Source organism: Drosophila gunungcola (assembly GCF_025200985.1).
Source record: "Drosophila gunungcola strain Sukarami chromosome 2R unlocalized genomic scaffold, Dgunungcola_SK_2 000004F, whole genome shotgun sequence".
Taxonomy (NCBI): Eukaryota; Metazoa; Arthropoda; class Insecta; order Diptera; family Drosophilidae; genus Drosophila; species Drosophila gunungcola.
In genome coordinates, this window is record NW_026453167.1 from 5107565 (window position 1) to 5122050 (window position 14486).

The 14486-nt window shown below is 45.9% G+C and overlaps 3 protein-coding genes across 7 annotated transcripts; 2 read left to right on the top strand and 1 right to left on the bottom strand.

Annotated features, from left to right (window-relative positions):
• The first annotated feature begins 795 nt into the window (after positions 1-795).
• LOC128254498 (N-alpha-acetyltransferase 35, NatC auxiliary subunit homolog) lies at positions 796-3658 on the top strand. Of its 2 annotated transcripts, none has more exons than XM_052983645.1 (6): positions 796-981; positions 1047-1419; positions 1480-2050; positions 2115-2296; positions 2354-3403; positions 3460-3658. In XM_052983645.1, the coding sequence occupies exons 1-6, from the start codon at positions 971-973 to the stop codon at positions 3598-3600; spliced, it is 2328 nt and encodes a 775-aa protein (XP_052839605.1). In that variant the 5' UTR covers positions 796-970; the 3' UTR covers positions 3601-3658. The 2 variants fall into 2 exon arrangements, with proteins under 2 accessions (XP_052839605.1, XP_052839604.1); XM_052983644.1 differs by having other exon boundaries at positions 797-981; positions 1044-1419.
• Positions 3639-4868, bottom strand: LOC128254499 (programmed cell death protein 2). Its single transcript, XM_052983646.1, has 3 exons — positions 4554-4868; positions 4411-4495; positions 3639-4353 (listed from the first exon to the last, which is right to left on the bottom strand). Exons 1-3 carry the CDS (start codon positions 4820-4822, stop codon positions 3661-3663), a joined length of 1047 nt encoding a protein of 348 aa, XP_052839606.1. The 5' UTR covers positions 4823-4868; the 3' UTR covers positions 3639-3660.
• An 834-nt stretch (positions 4869-5702) lies between these two features.
• On the top strand, positions 5703-13029 carry LOC128254496 (protein tamozhennic). Of its 4 annotated transcripts, none has more exons than XM_052983640.1 (5): positions 5703-6256; positions 10272-10433; positions 10490-10689; positions 10754-12034; positions 12094-13029. In XM_052983640.1, the coding sequence occupies exons 2-5, from the start codon at positions 10310-10312 to the stop codon at positions 12916-12918; spliced, it is 2430 nt and encodes an 809-aa protein (XP_052839600.1). In that variant the 5' UTR covers positions 5703-6256; positions 10272-10309; the 3' UTR covers positions 12919-13029. The 4 variants fall into 4 exon arrangements, with proteins under 4 accessions (XP_052839600.1, XP_052839601.1, XP_052839602.1 ...); XM_052983641.1 differs by lacking the exon at positions 5703-6256 and adding an exon at positions 7784-8085; XM_052983642.1 differs by lacking the exon at positions 5703-6256 and adding an exon at positions 7784-8062.
• The last annotated feature ends 1457 nt before the right edge of the window (positions 13030-14486 follow it).

Sequence of the window (14486 nt, forward strand, 5' to 3'; positions counted from 1 at the left end):
AGCGTGAGCAAGCTTTTCCGTTTGCGATAACAGCGGTCGCAAATGCGCTTGATAAGATAGTACATGTTTGTTTTTAGTTTAATCAAGGCGAACATAAGTATGTGTGTTTTTGAAAGAAACAAGGCGACTACTCCGACCCGGCTTTTATCAGCTGCGGTACTGTTCTGTGGCTTTTGAAAAACGCTGGCTTGCAGTCTCAGTCACTTGGTTTAGTTAATGAGCCAGCCGCCAGTCCAATGAACTGCGTGGGTTATTCAGTTTTCCTGTTTATTTCCATTTTCACCTGACTCAGCATTTGAACTTAGTAACATTTGTAACGTATCTGTGCTGTTAATGATAACAGTACACTTTTAAATAAGTCAGGGTTGCAAGCTGCTTAACGACTTGCCGCGTAAATAAAAGACCACCAGCTGTTAAGTACTGTTATAAAAATGGTTGCTTATTTTCTAATGAAATATGTATTTTGTATTAACGGTATTATCTTTAAAGTTATTTACTGTGGAAGATTTATTTTGCCTCTTTTTTTTGAATTGTTTAATTGTACCGTCTTTGCGCTGGTAAAAATAACAGTGTAGTGCTGCAAAATACTTTAAGACTTGGCGCGAAATGAAAAATAGCAAAATCATTTAAACTTTATTTTCCTTTATTACTGTTGTTTATACAAATCTGATGTTTTACCATCGAATAACATTTTTAAGCCTTAAAAAGCTTAGAAAAAGGCTTAAAAAGCCGATTTACCAAATTAAGACATATTTTTGGTATACAGCTGTACGTTTGGTACCCCAAGGCATGCCTTTATGTTTGACATTTGGTCACACTAAAAGTTACATATGTTTATTCATAAAAGGGTATAACTTTTATAAATAAAAGCATATTTGTGGCGAGTCGAGCCACAGGCTAAAGACCTGTAGAGTACATATATAATAGGCATAGAGATCGCACTTGGCTGGGCAGGAAATAAGCGAGCATTATGAACGGAAGGTGAGGCATGCGGCACCGGCAAATGTATCTATGGAGTTCATATGTATATTTGAATCCCCCAGTAGCGTTGCAGAGCCTCCGGATTTCCAGGCGGCCACTGCAGCCGCGGCGGCAGCTGCTGCCAGGGCCAGCAGCTCGGAGCAGGACGAGTGGAGCGCGAGCGAGTGCGGATTCCTCGACCCGGAGGTGCAGCGCACCATGAGGAGCGGCAGTGCCGCCGAGGACATCACCCAGTACCCGATGCACGGCTGGGTGGACGTCACCCGGGAGTTTCACGACGCCTGCGCCGAACTGCAGCCCGGCGAACTGGCCCAGGACATGCTCTTCGGCCTGTTCGAGGCCATGTCGGCCATAGAGATCATGGATCCCAAGATGGACGTGGGCATGGGCTTCGACAAGCAGGATCTGCCGCCGCCCTCCTTCGAGGCAGCCATCGCAGTGAGATTCCCCTCTACAAAACACTATCGCTTCTAAGTCTAATCCCTGGATTCATTCCAGACCGGCGCCATCAAACTGGACGATCTCACGCCCTCCGAACTGATCGGCATCTTTGATGCCCTGTTCTCCTGCCTGGTGTCCTGGCTGGAGGGCAACTCCATGGACCAGGTGCTCTTCACCTGCCTCTACCTGCACGCTCCGTCGCAGATCAAGGATAAAGCGCTGCGCGTCTTCTGCACGGCCGTGCGCAATCTCATTGTGGTCATCAAGAACATCATTGCCGTGGCCGCCGTCAACGAGGAGGAGGACTTCCAGTTGTACGGCAACTCCGCCCTGCTGGCCGCGGAGAAGGCACAGCCAGCAGCCGTCTACAGTTCGCTCAAGGAGGTGGAGGACCAGCTGGTGCGCAAGTGCAAGAAGCTCACGACGGCCACGGAGGACTGGATGGCCGTGGTGCACCGGCTGCGCTTCATGCGCCACCTCTTCCAGGTCATCTACCACGTGGAGCAGATGGCCAGCAACGATACCGTCGACGACAAGGTGGACATCTACAAAATCCTGCTCGTGGCCTCGGAAATGCTGCCGGGCATAAGGAACACCCTGGATCGGGGCACCCAACCCGAGAAGGGCTGTAAGTTGTGCTCCTCCTTATAGCTTCTATAATTTTATCTCACAGTATTCCACCGACTTAACAGCTGAAGCACCCAATCCCATGGGCTTCTCGCCACGCATCCACGACCGCAGCCAACCGCCTGCCTTTCCGCGCAGCATCAAGATCAGGGATCGTCCGGCCAGCTATCAGTTCCTGGAGGAGATGATTTCGCGGTTCAAGTACGCCTGCAAAGTCTCCAAATACAAGGATTACTATTCGGCGCTGGTAGGTCATATCTGGCACAACAATAAATAACTAATAATAAACGATTCCCTTTCGTAGAACTTTTTCATCGAGTACAGCAAGAAGTCGGGCCAGTGCATCCTGTCCAGAAGCGTGCTGCAGAGCCTGTTCAGCGCCAACATGCGCATGGCACACGGAAAGCTGCCCATGAAGCAATTCCTGCGCTACTCGGTGCAGATCTTCAACTCGCCACCCGTGCTGAATGCCAAGCATCCGGTGGCCGCCGATCCCAAGGTGCAGCAGCACCTGGAGAACTTCTTCCGCTACTGCATCAACATGAACACCTTCACCCAGTTCATCCGCATCTGCGGCTTCAATCGCGCCCGTCAGCGCGACAAGCTGGCGCGCCTGATCGAGAACTTCGACACCATCCAGGTGGATGCGGCGCGGCTGGACTCGCTGATGAACCAGCTGGCCAATGAGCGGGCAATGGAGGGCAACGAACCCTGGGCCACTGCCCTGAAGCACAGCACCCACTTCTCCACGTGGGTGCTGTACAACTGCTTCCGCGCCATGCTGATCTTCCTGATGTCGGGCTTCGAGCTGGAGCTGTATGCCGTGCACGAGTTCCTCTACATCTACTGGTATCCGTACGAGTTCCTCATCGGCTTCCTGGTCTCCGCCCTGACACGCACGGAGAACATCCTGCTGGCCCAGGAGGAGTACGCCGAGCACCAGAGCAAGATCCAGTCCAGCGCCGGCGGCGGTGGCGGCGGAGCGGCCAAGAGCCGCAAGGCGGCCAAGCCGAAGAAGAACAAGAAGCAGCAGCGACCCTACCGCGCCGAGATCGTCTTCTACCACGCCCTGCTCAGCCTCTGCGGCGGAATGTACAAGGCCATGGGCGCCCTCACCAAAGACGGCCGCGTGCGCCTGCCGCTCTCCCAGTTCGACAACGAGGAGATCCGCTACAATCGCCGCTTCCTGCCCTTCGCCACGCTCACTAGTCCGCCCCCCGTCTCGTACGCGGAGTTCAAGAACATCCGGGAGCACATGATGCGACCCAGCGTCGAGGATCTCTACACCTATGCGGCCAAGCACTTTGACCAGGCACGCAATGTCCTCGAAAGTATTCAGAATCCCGACCAGGAGGTGGCTTAACTAAGCACATGATGTAACGATTAGAGATTAAAATGCCTTTCTTTCAGATGCTGGATCTGCTGCAAATAGCGCGGACCAACTTTGTGGTGATGAATGTTTTGGCCCGCGGCCACCAGAAGGAAGTGAAGCGCCAGCCCGAGTTTGACTTCTCCAAGCACAGCTACTTCCCCATCATTAAGCTGAAGTAGAGACGCTTGCGTGTGTTCCGTAATTGACAAGAATAAAATTGATATGTATGCATTTTAATGTCAACTCTGCTCCACCTCCGCCACAATATCCTGCTTGATGAGCACCTCCTCCGCGTAGCCCTCGATGGGACAGCTCTTGGCGCAGGTGTAGACCGCCAGAACGCCCCAGTCGAGGCTGTCGTCTTCGAGCAGCGTCAGCGTTTGCGGCATGATCTGGAACTCAAACTGGCGGGCTCCTCCGCAACGGCCGCAATTGGGCAGCTCCTTCAGCTGATCCTCCACCGTCTGGGCGGTGTTGGCGATCCACAGGGGCTGGCCACCGCGCTTGTAGCGCACAATCTGATCGGGCTCCGCTGCCGTTTGCTTTTTGAACTGACCGAAGGTCTTGTCGTCGGCACTTGCCGTGTTTCCAAAGTATTTGTCCATCTCAGCCTCGGAAACGTTGCTCAGATCGCCCGTCTGTCCACTGGCCTCCAGTTCCTGGAACTCGGCCAAGCGAGCCTCATCGTCTTTGGCATCCTCGCCAGATTCCATGGGATTGCTGTCCATGACAATTTCGAATTCCGGGAAAACGATTTGGCTTAGAGGTGTGGGAGTAGAGCCGACCGATGCTCCGCAGTGTGGCTTGTGCTGTGGCCAGTGCATCCGCTGGTGCTCCGCGGAGCAGTAGTGGATGGCCTTGCATTTGCTGCAGGCGTGTGGAGCATGGCAACCGCAGGCGGCACACAGTTTCTTCAGGCAGGCGATGGCGGGCTGAAAGACAAGGCTAGAGGTGAGTTGGAGCTTTGCCAATGTGACTGCTGTTCCTACCAAAGGATCTCCCACGTCGCTCGGCTCCTCCTCCGAGAAGAACTTGTTTTTCTGCGGCAACTGCGACCTCAGCACTGTGAAATTGCTGAATAAGAAGGTATAAATTAAGTGCCTAATCAATCACAAAAGCTGGACAGAACTACCCTGCACTCTGGGCCACCTGGCAGTCGGGATTCCTGCAGAGGAACACATAGATCGAGCGGTGAAAGTTAAACTCATCCTCGAAGGGGGCGTAGAGTTGGGCCAGGAAGGATTTGGGCGCCTGGCACTTGCTGCACTGAAGCTGCGATGTGGCCGGCAGATGCTCCAGTTCCAGCCAGGCGGGCTGCCCACCCAGCTTGCTGGGAAAGTATCGATTGCTCAGCCAAGCGGCATCGTCGCTTTTTTCCGCGAATCCCAAATCAATTTCCATTTTTTATAAACTCGTGTTCGGTGTGACCACATCTGAACCGCCATAAATAGACACTTTTAAAAAAATATACTAAAATGAATATACCTACATATGTTGGCATATTTAGTATTGGTATTAATTTACTTTTCAGTATCGTGGCGCACATACAGTGATTTGTATAAGTGTTATTATAATTTTGAAAAAAATATTTACTAACATTAAATTTGTTACACTTGTTTAATTATTTTCATATTTAATTTTTGTAAATCCAATAAGAGCGGGAACTGGCTTAGGCAATATATGGCTTAGGCAATATATGAGGCCTACTTTCAAAAAGAGTGCACAAAATATTTTTGATTTTTGTTATTTAAAATAATTTTAATAATTAAAAATTATCAAAAAATATGTAATAGAATAACATATAATTTTTTTTAATAAAAATTGCAATTGTTACAGTTCCTGATCCGCACTAGTCTTTAATCTTTTACAAGCTTCACAATAAAAAATACATCATTCAATCATATTTTTGTTAATGCGCAGAATTATAAAAATGTATGTTATAAGGGAAAGTATCATGTATGTATGCATTGGTATGGTATGGTATTTTTCGAAAAAGTTTTTTGTCGCCATATCTCGGATTTACAGAAATTTATACACCACCACCACAGAACACTTAATTATATATATTTTCATGCTGTAATTTTACATAAATTTCTTAACCGCAGTTTTGTTCAAAGTTCGAAATTCAAAATCGATTTTGTAAAGGCAATGTTGAATCGTTGTTTTCCTAACAGTCCTATGTTATTGGGCAGCGCTGCGGCTGAGTAGAGATGGAAAAACATCGATACCGCCCGCCAAGCATCGATAAGACCGAAGTTTAGAAAACATCGATGAAATCGATGTTAGCATCGATGTTTCTCCACCACTATCAAAAGTTCTCCGAGCTGATTTAACTGACTTAATTTCTGTTTTATTTACCATTGTGATAAACGCGTGTGAAAAAACAAAGACTTTCCAATTAACTGCGAGCACAGCCGATGCCCGAGCGAAAGTGCGAGTAACGAAAAACGAGCGGAAAAACGAGTTTTGATTTGATTTTGTATTTGATTGTGAAAGCGCAGCAAGATTTGTCAACGCAAACAAGCAAGAAGCAGAGCTCACGGAATAGCGTAATATTTGTTAGTAATAATAGCATAAAAAAACAACAACATCGCGGAAGCAGAATCCGACTTATCTCGCTGCCCGTTTCCGTTGGAGGGCTAAAAATAAACCCACCCACGCTCCCCCGCCCACAAGCCACCAAATCGCCAACCCCACACCCTGCCCACAAGCCACCCACACCCACGCACAAATTTGGAGAGGTGAACTTGTGTTGACTTTTCCAGCACGCGGACTTTTCCGGAGGAAAATGCAAAAATGAGAGTTCGAGCAACCAGCAGACAACTGGGAATTTGCGTAAGTTTAAAGCGGATACTTCCTGGTTTTGGATTACAGGGTATCAGGGCGTTGCTTTATGAGTGGGTGAGCCAAGAAGGTTCACTACAATGAGCTTGTGTTAACTGTGCTCGGTTATTCGATAAACAAGTGAGCCAATGAACAATTAAGCAAGTGAACAAAGTTACAAGTGAACCAGTAAACAACAAAGCTAATTTAAAGAGTGCACAGAAAGAAAGATTTTATTTAAATTTAAAAACAAATTATAACAAATTTATATAACATATTTATATATATATATATTTATATTTATGTATATATATAAATAAAATAGTGAATAACAAGTAAAGACTATTAAACTTGTTAATTTTAAAGATTAATGTTTATTGTGCTAAAGTATAGGAAGGAAGGCTAAGCAGCCTGTTTTTCTTACTAATTTTAGGCCATCAGACCATTCTACTTGAACAACTATAGAATTCCTCTCGATTCAACATTTTATAGACCTGTTTAAATACACCTTCTGGGGGGAAACGTTTCTGGTTCATTATCATCACATGGTATTTTCACTTCGAAACCCAAAATTCAAATTTTTGCTTGCCTTCTGCCTGCCAAAGAGCCGGGTGAGCTTTTATTTGCTAAATTTAGTGACGCCTTGCTGAAAATAAGAATGGGAGCACCCTGCCATCGGTTGCCGGTAGGCAGACACATATGTATATAGTATAATCGCCCATAATGGCCAGTATATATAGCGTATCGCTGGCCAGGGCAGATGACTCGGCCAGCTGAAACTGTTGCATGGATGGTTTATCCTGGGCTCTTGGCCAATCGATACTTTCAGAGCAGAGCAAAGCAGAGCAGAGCATAGCAGAGTCTCAGTGCAAACTTTGGACTCCTGCCTAAATCAATAAACGCCTCAAATCCCTGCCATATTGCGTCCATTGTAATGTCAGCACACATTCTCGGCCCAATCCAAAGGCATTTTCACTCGGCTGCAGGCATTTATGTGTCCACTCTGCGTAATCGTCTGACAGGAGCGGCAATAAATATTGAAAATTCAATTACCCGTCATCCAGCCAGTCGAAAAACCCATCAAATTAATATAACGTGAGTGCGAACATGTTTGTGCATCGCTCTCAGTTACTTAATGTAAATAAATAAACACATCTTCTGACCACATTTTCACTCAGTTCAGTTTTGTTGGCAAGAGTCTTATTACTTTACCTTGCATGCAGGCTATTGATTTTAATTCGTCTTGTAATCATCTCTCTTCATTTGGTTACTTAAATTAAGTTTTTCCCATGAAAGCGAGTACTTTCTTTGGCCCCGCTTTTCCTTTTTCCCCGCTCTATGCTAAAGGAACAAATTGCTTGAGAATGTTAAATAAAATGCATTTCCTGGGGCTGCTTATCAAATGCAAGTATGTTTAATTTATTCGGAGTAGGTTTTAATTTTTAGGGGAAAAACGCTACATCATTGTTCTGTCTTTTAGGAAGTTCAAGCGTTATCATTTAATATGGCAAAAGTACATATATTTTATTTGAAACTAGAAAAATTAAGCTTGGTGTTTTAGTTTCTAGCAAAAAATGGCTTAAGCCTTTGATTGTTCTGACCTTAAAGGTATTCTAAAGATATCCTTGTTCTTTCAACTTTACGAATTTTAGCCTTAGCTACTTTTCAGACTCTTGTCATTTAATCAATCGTTTAAATTAAATCAAGAACATTGCACTTACATAAGTGAAATTAAATTATAAAGCAGTAACAGTTTCGGCCCTTAATACAAATCTTAGCTTATACAGACGATAACGTAACCGGAAAGTCAACTTTTGTGTGCGATTTAGATTAATATAAGAGTAATTTGTTTTCTTTTGTATATTTTATTAAGAACTAACTCTTATCACACAACACTTTTGCTGATTTCGCGTTCTGTTCCCCTTTCTCGCCCATTCACACCCTGATTTATTCGGTTCTCTTTGCTTCCTTTTCGCTATTTACTCAGTTGCAATTACACTTGTTTTTTTCACGCTCGCTTTTCGTCTCATTCGCATTCTGATTGGAGCGCCAACCGCCAAGTGAGTCACTGCCCAAGGTTATTCAACGTAGCTCTCTTTTCCCCAAGTTCTCCATTTCTCCCCACTGACTGTTATACATATATCGCAAGCTAAAGGCCAACGCACGATCTTTGGCTCACACGATAGCCGATATCAAGTGGCTTGGCTCTCTTTGCTGAAGTTTTAAATGCGGAGAGATAAAGCCCAATCGATGTCATTGTGAGGCTTCTGGCGTTGCAATTCTGCATTTGTGGGCTTTCCTTGGGGCCAGAGAGTAGGTAATACTTTGTTCTAAGGGCAGTCAAAAGTTAACCGTTTTCACATCCCAGATAAGCTACTAATTAAGGCTAAATATGTAGTATTTGGTGCGAGTTTAAATATCTACAATTAACACATATTATTTTAAGCTGGCAGTTGCTAGTATAGCTATCTTTCCTAATTAGAGTTTAGATATATTTATTTTTTATATTTACAACAAATGGTAGATCAGGACCTATTTTGACTTAATCAATCCTTGGCTTTTGAAGTACTTACATACATATGTACATATGTATAACTAAACAATGAAATACAATCTTAAAAATATATTCCGTAGAGTGAAATTTTTCAAACTGAAACTTAGAAGCTAATAGCTAATACATTTCATAAAATTTAATCTTAGGTCGAACTGCCATATTTCGAATTTCTCTATGACCATAAAAACATTTTTGAGCAGCGTCCCTTTTTACTGCTATAAATCGAATTTATCCAGAAAACGTACATACAATTGGAAAAATAAGTTAAAGTGCACTGAAATTTTATATAAAATGTTCGTAAACTATTTTTGTATGTACATATGTATGTATATAAAAAAGCTTGTTGCATTGTTTTGCTTAAAAGTGGAATTTTTCCTTTAATTCTTGCGAATTCTTGTGAATTTGTCTGTTCCAAGAATTCATCCCAAATGTTATTTTACTGTGAGCAAAAGAAGCTGAGGTACACTTTCCACTGAAATTTTTTATAAAATGTTCTTTAACTTTTTTGCCCACTGAATGTCAATTGTTTGGTGCCGTTTCAGAAAGTGATGTTTAAATATACATATATATGTATTGTACAAATAAATATCTTAAAGATTAGATAAGCTTTAAGGCGATAAGAAATATTGTACACCTATGTAGATTGTATATTGTCAAAACCATCTTAGAAGTAAATTTTTAAATTGCCCTACATATATTTTTTTATTTTATCTGAAATATTTGACGCAAACAAACAAACAAAACAAACCAAAATCTATTAGAAAATGATTTTAAAAGGTTTTGTTTTGATACTACTGTATTCATTGGTCAACAGTACTGTATTAGAATCAAAATTATAATTTTTCAAAAGGAAATTTAAATTAAGCTTCTCTTTTGAAAATACATACTGAAAAAAGAGCAGTTAATATAAAGAGTTTCGTTGATTGTTTATATAAATTAAAGGGGAATCCCGGAAAACAAAAATATTCCACAGAAGAGGCACCCTGTCAATGAGTCAGCTTCGCTCCGCTATGGAATAATTTGTTGCATATTATTGTTCTTAGTAGAGTAAACTTAATCACAGGTGAACGTTCCGGTGGGCTTATTGTTGTCAACTGTTTTTGTTACTGGTTAGACTCTTTTCTGGCTGGAAGGAAATTGATAAGCACTTCGGGAGTGCCACTATCGATGACGGGCCCATTGTATGCTCATATCTGGCCAGCTACTATTGTTACTCCACTCGAATAGTTGCTAGCGAAGCACAGTTGTTTATCTAGTTTATTTATTTATTTGGTGCAAGTTTCGATTGCTGCGTGCGTCATGCTGGCGGGGCCAAAAAGAGATGTGGCTCTGGTGATTCATGCCAGACAAGTGCATCTTCATGCTCATGCTCTTGGTAGAAAATCAATAGCTATGGCAAGGGCTCGAGGCTCAAGGCTCAAGGCTCTCGAGATGTTTGCCATAGTGGTGTAACCTTGCTGTTTTGTTTTGCAGAAACCGGAGGCGCCTTGAATGAGAGTCCTTAGCCCGACATGTCAGATTTCGTGCCGCGCGACCTCCTCCCCGAACTGTGGGAGGAGATACTCAAGCGCCACTGGAATTTCCTCGAAACGGAGGAGAGCATACAGAAGCTCGAGGAGCGCAAGAAGCTAGAGGGTAAGTGTGCCCTCCAATCTGGTCTCTGAGCAGAGCTAATCAATCCCGATTCGCAGGCTGCCTGAAGGACTTCCTCTGCGTGGTGCAGCACGATCGCAAGTTCTTCCTGCCGGAGACAGGGCATGTCCTGCGGCGATCCGTGCGCGAACTGTCCGACTTTTCGGCTCAGAACGCCATCGTGGCCTTCGAGAAGATCAGCCAGTATGCCAACAACCTGTTCACAAAACCCTGGCGCAAGGAATATCGCACACTCAAGGTGGCTACCGCCGAATCTAAATGATCTACGTGCCTGACTAACTCATTGAACTATCTTTCTGCAGACCTATTCGGGTTGCTTCCAGCACGACATCCAATCCCGCCTGCTGGACGCCGAGCAGCTCTTCCTGGCCATGGGCTATCGCAGGCTCTCCGAGGACACCTTTGTCCTGGAGGGGCCCATCTGTCCGGATCAGGTGACGAATGTTTCGCGCGACGCCATGGCCGCCTATGTGGAGTGCCAGATCATGAAGCACATCTATGCTGGAGTGACGGCAGCGGGCTACAGCTGCAGTTGGAAGGATATACTGCAGTATCGCGAGCGCCTCGTCGCCGGCACCACGCGCACCATCAAGGAGATGGTCAGCCACCTGAGTGAGAAACGGATGCGCAAGGAGCAGCCGCCGGTGCAGGAGAACACGTACAGCAATGTGGCGCCATCCGGCTGTGTCCTGCATGGCAACAACCTGGCCCACCATCCCGGCAGCTCCGGCAGTTGTGCCCTGCATCCGAATGGCCTGAACGAGGTGGCCAAGTATATGCCGCCGTATCCGGCGCCACCGTTGCAGCAGCCGCTGCCGCATCTGCCCGGTCCGCTGATGACGCACTCGCGCAGCTTGGAGCACTACCAGGAGCCGCATGCCCATCTGCCGCACCGCCACTCCTTCGACCAGCAGCTCCAGCATCAGCAGCAGCAGCAGTGTCAGCTGACCCACGTCTACGAGGCGCCGTACGACTGTCTGGATGGCCTGAGCCTGGGCAGCAGTGCCTCCTACGCGGCTGTTGCGGGGGCCTACAATGCGCCGGGAAATCGCTACCCGCTGCCGTACAACATCTCCAGCCAGCTGAATGCCCCGTATGCCTCGCCGCCCGCCGACGTCTACGGCGGTGGGGAGCACCCCCACATGTACGCCACGCTGGGGAAGACGGGCCCAGCGCACAGTTGCGGCTACCACCGGCAGCGGCAGCCGAGCAGTTCGGCAGCTGCCGCCGCCCTGGCCGCCATGCAGCATCGCCAGAGCACGTATCCGCCGGACCACCATCTCATCGACTTTGACGAACGGGCGCAACTCACCCAGCACGACTTCGGCACGCACGACTACGAGCCGCAGTACGCCGAACTGCGGGCTCAGGTGACGCCCAGTCTGCGCGGGAATCCGGCTGCCATGTATGCCACCTACGGAGGCTACGATCTGCCCACCACGTTGCCGCAGGCGCCGCCGCCAACGGCCCAGGACATGTACATCTATGCCCGTCCGGTGCCCAAGAGCAGCCGCATGCGGGCGCTGGCCGAGGCGGGTGGCATCAATCCGACTGACAAGCATCCGCGATCAGCGGACAAACAGGTGGGTTTCAAATAGCTTATTATTAGTTGCATTCCTTAATAAACCCCTGCTTCAAACAGATCACCATGGACAATAATCGCATGATGCACAAGGAATTGAAGGAGCGGGCTAGTCGAACGGCTCCGGCGAAGAGGTCCGGCAACGAACGTGATGTACCCACCACCATTTCCGACATCAACAGCTACGACTCGGCCAGCCTGGATGGCTTTGTGACCCTGGACAGCGCCTCGCCGCCCCTGATGATGCCCAAGGTGCAGGAGGGCGTGGGCAGCTTTGAGTCCTGGAACTATGTGTTCAAGAACCTCGAGCGCACCGGCTACACCAAGGACTTGGGCGATCGCGAGGATTTGCTCGTGCAGAGCCTCGACCTGGACTCGCTGACCATAACGAATGGGGCCGCAGTTGCTGCTCCGCCGGAGAAGCGACGCGAGGCGGTGAAACCAACGAATGGCGAGAAGGCACGCACGCTGGAGAAGAAGACGGGAACGACGACGCGACGCGAGGCCAAGACTGTGCTGGCTCCGACGCCTAGTCCGCTGCCCAACAGCAGCAGTGCCGGCGTAAGGAAGGTCAAGTCCGCACTGAAAACGGCCGTGGTGGACGGCCATCGGGGAACTGGATCGCGGCAGCGGTCGGGAGCTGTGCCCAAGCAACCGCCGGCCGTGTCGCCGCAGCTGATTGTGACCAGCCCGAACGAGTGGAGCTGCAGCTTCTGCACGTTCCTCAATCCGGACACCAAGCGCATCTGCGAGATGTGCTGCCGCAGCAAGGACTTCAATCTGGAGGCCGCCACGGCGGCATCCTCATCGGCGGCGGCGGCGGCAGCTGCAGCGGCGGCGGCGGCGGCGGCCAGCGTGTCTCATGCATCCTCGACCTGCGTGTAGGAGGATCTCGGTCTCGATCCGATCCTCGCCCCGTTAGTGATACAAAACAGTGTATAGCTTGATATATATTTTTTATACAACCAATGTGTAAGCCTGTGCGCGTGTCTCCAAGATCTAGTCTCTAGTCTCGTGGTCGTCGTACGATGGCAGGCAACCTTTTGTTATCCGAATTCATACATAGATCAAAGCGGATCCTGCTGCAGATGACGGTTATGTCTGCAGCCTGTACATACGAAGTATTCTATTTAGTTACCCCTACATGTAAACACACGCTTTAATTAGTTTTAGATTGTTTCCCCATTGTTAAGGGCGCTTCTGTTTCAAATTACGTGCCTCCCTGTATAAGTCATCTACATATATATACATATATATATATATATATATATACAACACATATAGACATTTATATATTTGTACGTGTGCATGCGTCGCGCGAAAAGCGAGAGAAGAGAGAGAGAGAGAGAGTGAAATTTGAACTTGGAAATTTTCTAGGAAATCAACTGATAATTATATACCTTATACTAATAGTTGCATTCACAATACGTATTTCCGACAGTAAATCAGCAGAGTACATAGAAGCTCTTGGCGAATCCAAGCGTATATACCGAAACTTGCATAAATAATACACCTATAGCCGTAACATAAGCGATTTCAATTCGAAAAAAGATGAACCGAGCTAAGCATAAAGCAAAACGCAAAACAAAATAAACAAAAAAAACATAAATAAATCGAACAGAACTGGTACGGGTTGTAAACTTAAAATTTTTGATTCAAATTTTACCAGAAAGGAGTCGCAGGACTCACTCAGTGGGTGACCACTGTGCATGGACAGCAGAAGAGTAAACCACAATTTGTAAAGCGAACTTGTCATACCAACCACCCACCCACCCAAGCTACTTGAGCACTGTGTCCCAAAGCTAATTTGTTTGTTGAAATGTTACTATTGATTACCTGTTGAATAGCATCCCGGTAGCATCGAAAAGCACTCGAGATATTTTTATAAAGAAGCGAAACCACGTACCTATTGCTCTATGTTAAATAGTTTATTACACATAATTATTTTCGTACCTATGTTAGCGTTTTGATTCCCAAATGCTTATCTGCATATATGCAATTCTGCAAAGCAAATCGAAAAAGGAAAAGATCTTAACCGAAAAATAATCGAAATTAAACTTCATTAAAGCCATTTAGGCGCAACCTTCGCTCAAACTTTTTACTACATAACTTTGCATACTATTACCGAATGAATTTAGTGGCAGCTCTTCCTAAAAAAAAAACCCTTAACGAAAAAAAAAAAACAATAAAAACAATTTTGACAAATCTAAGCCTTGTTTAAATGGGGGACTTTCATTTCAAGGAACGTGTTTATTTTAAGTTGTTTAAAAAAAAATTGTTTATTTTGTTTTTGGAAAAAAAAAATTATTTTTTTTTTGTCTAAATATTTGATTTTGCTAAACAATTTTCATTTAATTTTAGCAAGGACCGAGTTTATTAAAAGTTTTATTTTAAATACAAAAGATAACGATTAATTTATGATACTTATGTAATTTAAAAAAATTGTTTTTTAT

Coding starts and splice junctions, on each gene's coding strand:
- LOC128254498 (XM_052983644.1), top strand. Junction 1,420..1,479: donor CCTTCGAGGCAGCCATCGCA/GTGAGATTCCCC, acceptor GATTCATTCCAG/ACCGGCGCCATCAAACTGGA. Junction 2,051..2,114: donor CACCCAACCCGAGAAGGGCT/GTAAGTTGTGCT, acceptor CCGACTTAACAG/CTGAAGCACCCAATCCCATG.
- LOC128254499 (XM_052983646.1), bottom strand. CDS start 4,822: ATGGAAATTGATTTGGGATTCGCGGAAAAAAGCGACGATGCCGCTTGG. Junction 4,496..4,553: donor CAGGTGGCCCAGAGTGCAGG/GTAGTTCTGTCC, acceptor CTTCTTATTCAG/CAATTTCACAGTGCTGAGGT. Junction 4,354..4,410: donor GCGACGTGGGAGATCCTTTG/GTAGGAACAGCA, acceptor CTTGTCTTTCAG/CCCGCCATCGCCTGCCTGAA.
- LOC128254496 (XM_052983640.1), top strand. CDS start 10,310: ATGTCAGATTTCGTGCCGCGCGACCTCCTCCCCGAACTGTGGGAGGAG. Junction 10,434..10,489: donor GGAGCGCAAGAAGCTAGAGG/GTAAGTGTGCCC, acceptor CCCGATTCGCAG/GCTGCCTGAAGGACTTCCTC. Junction 10,690..10,753: donor AGGAATATCGCACACTCAAG/GTGGCTACCGCC, acceptor ATCTTTCTGCAG/ACCTATTCGGGTTGCTTCCA.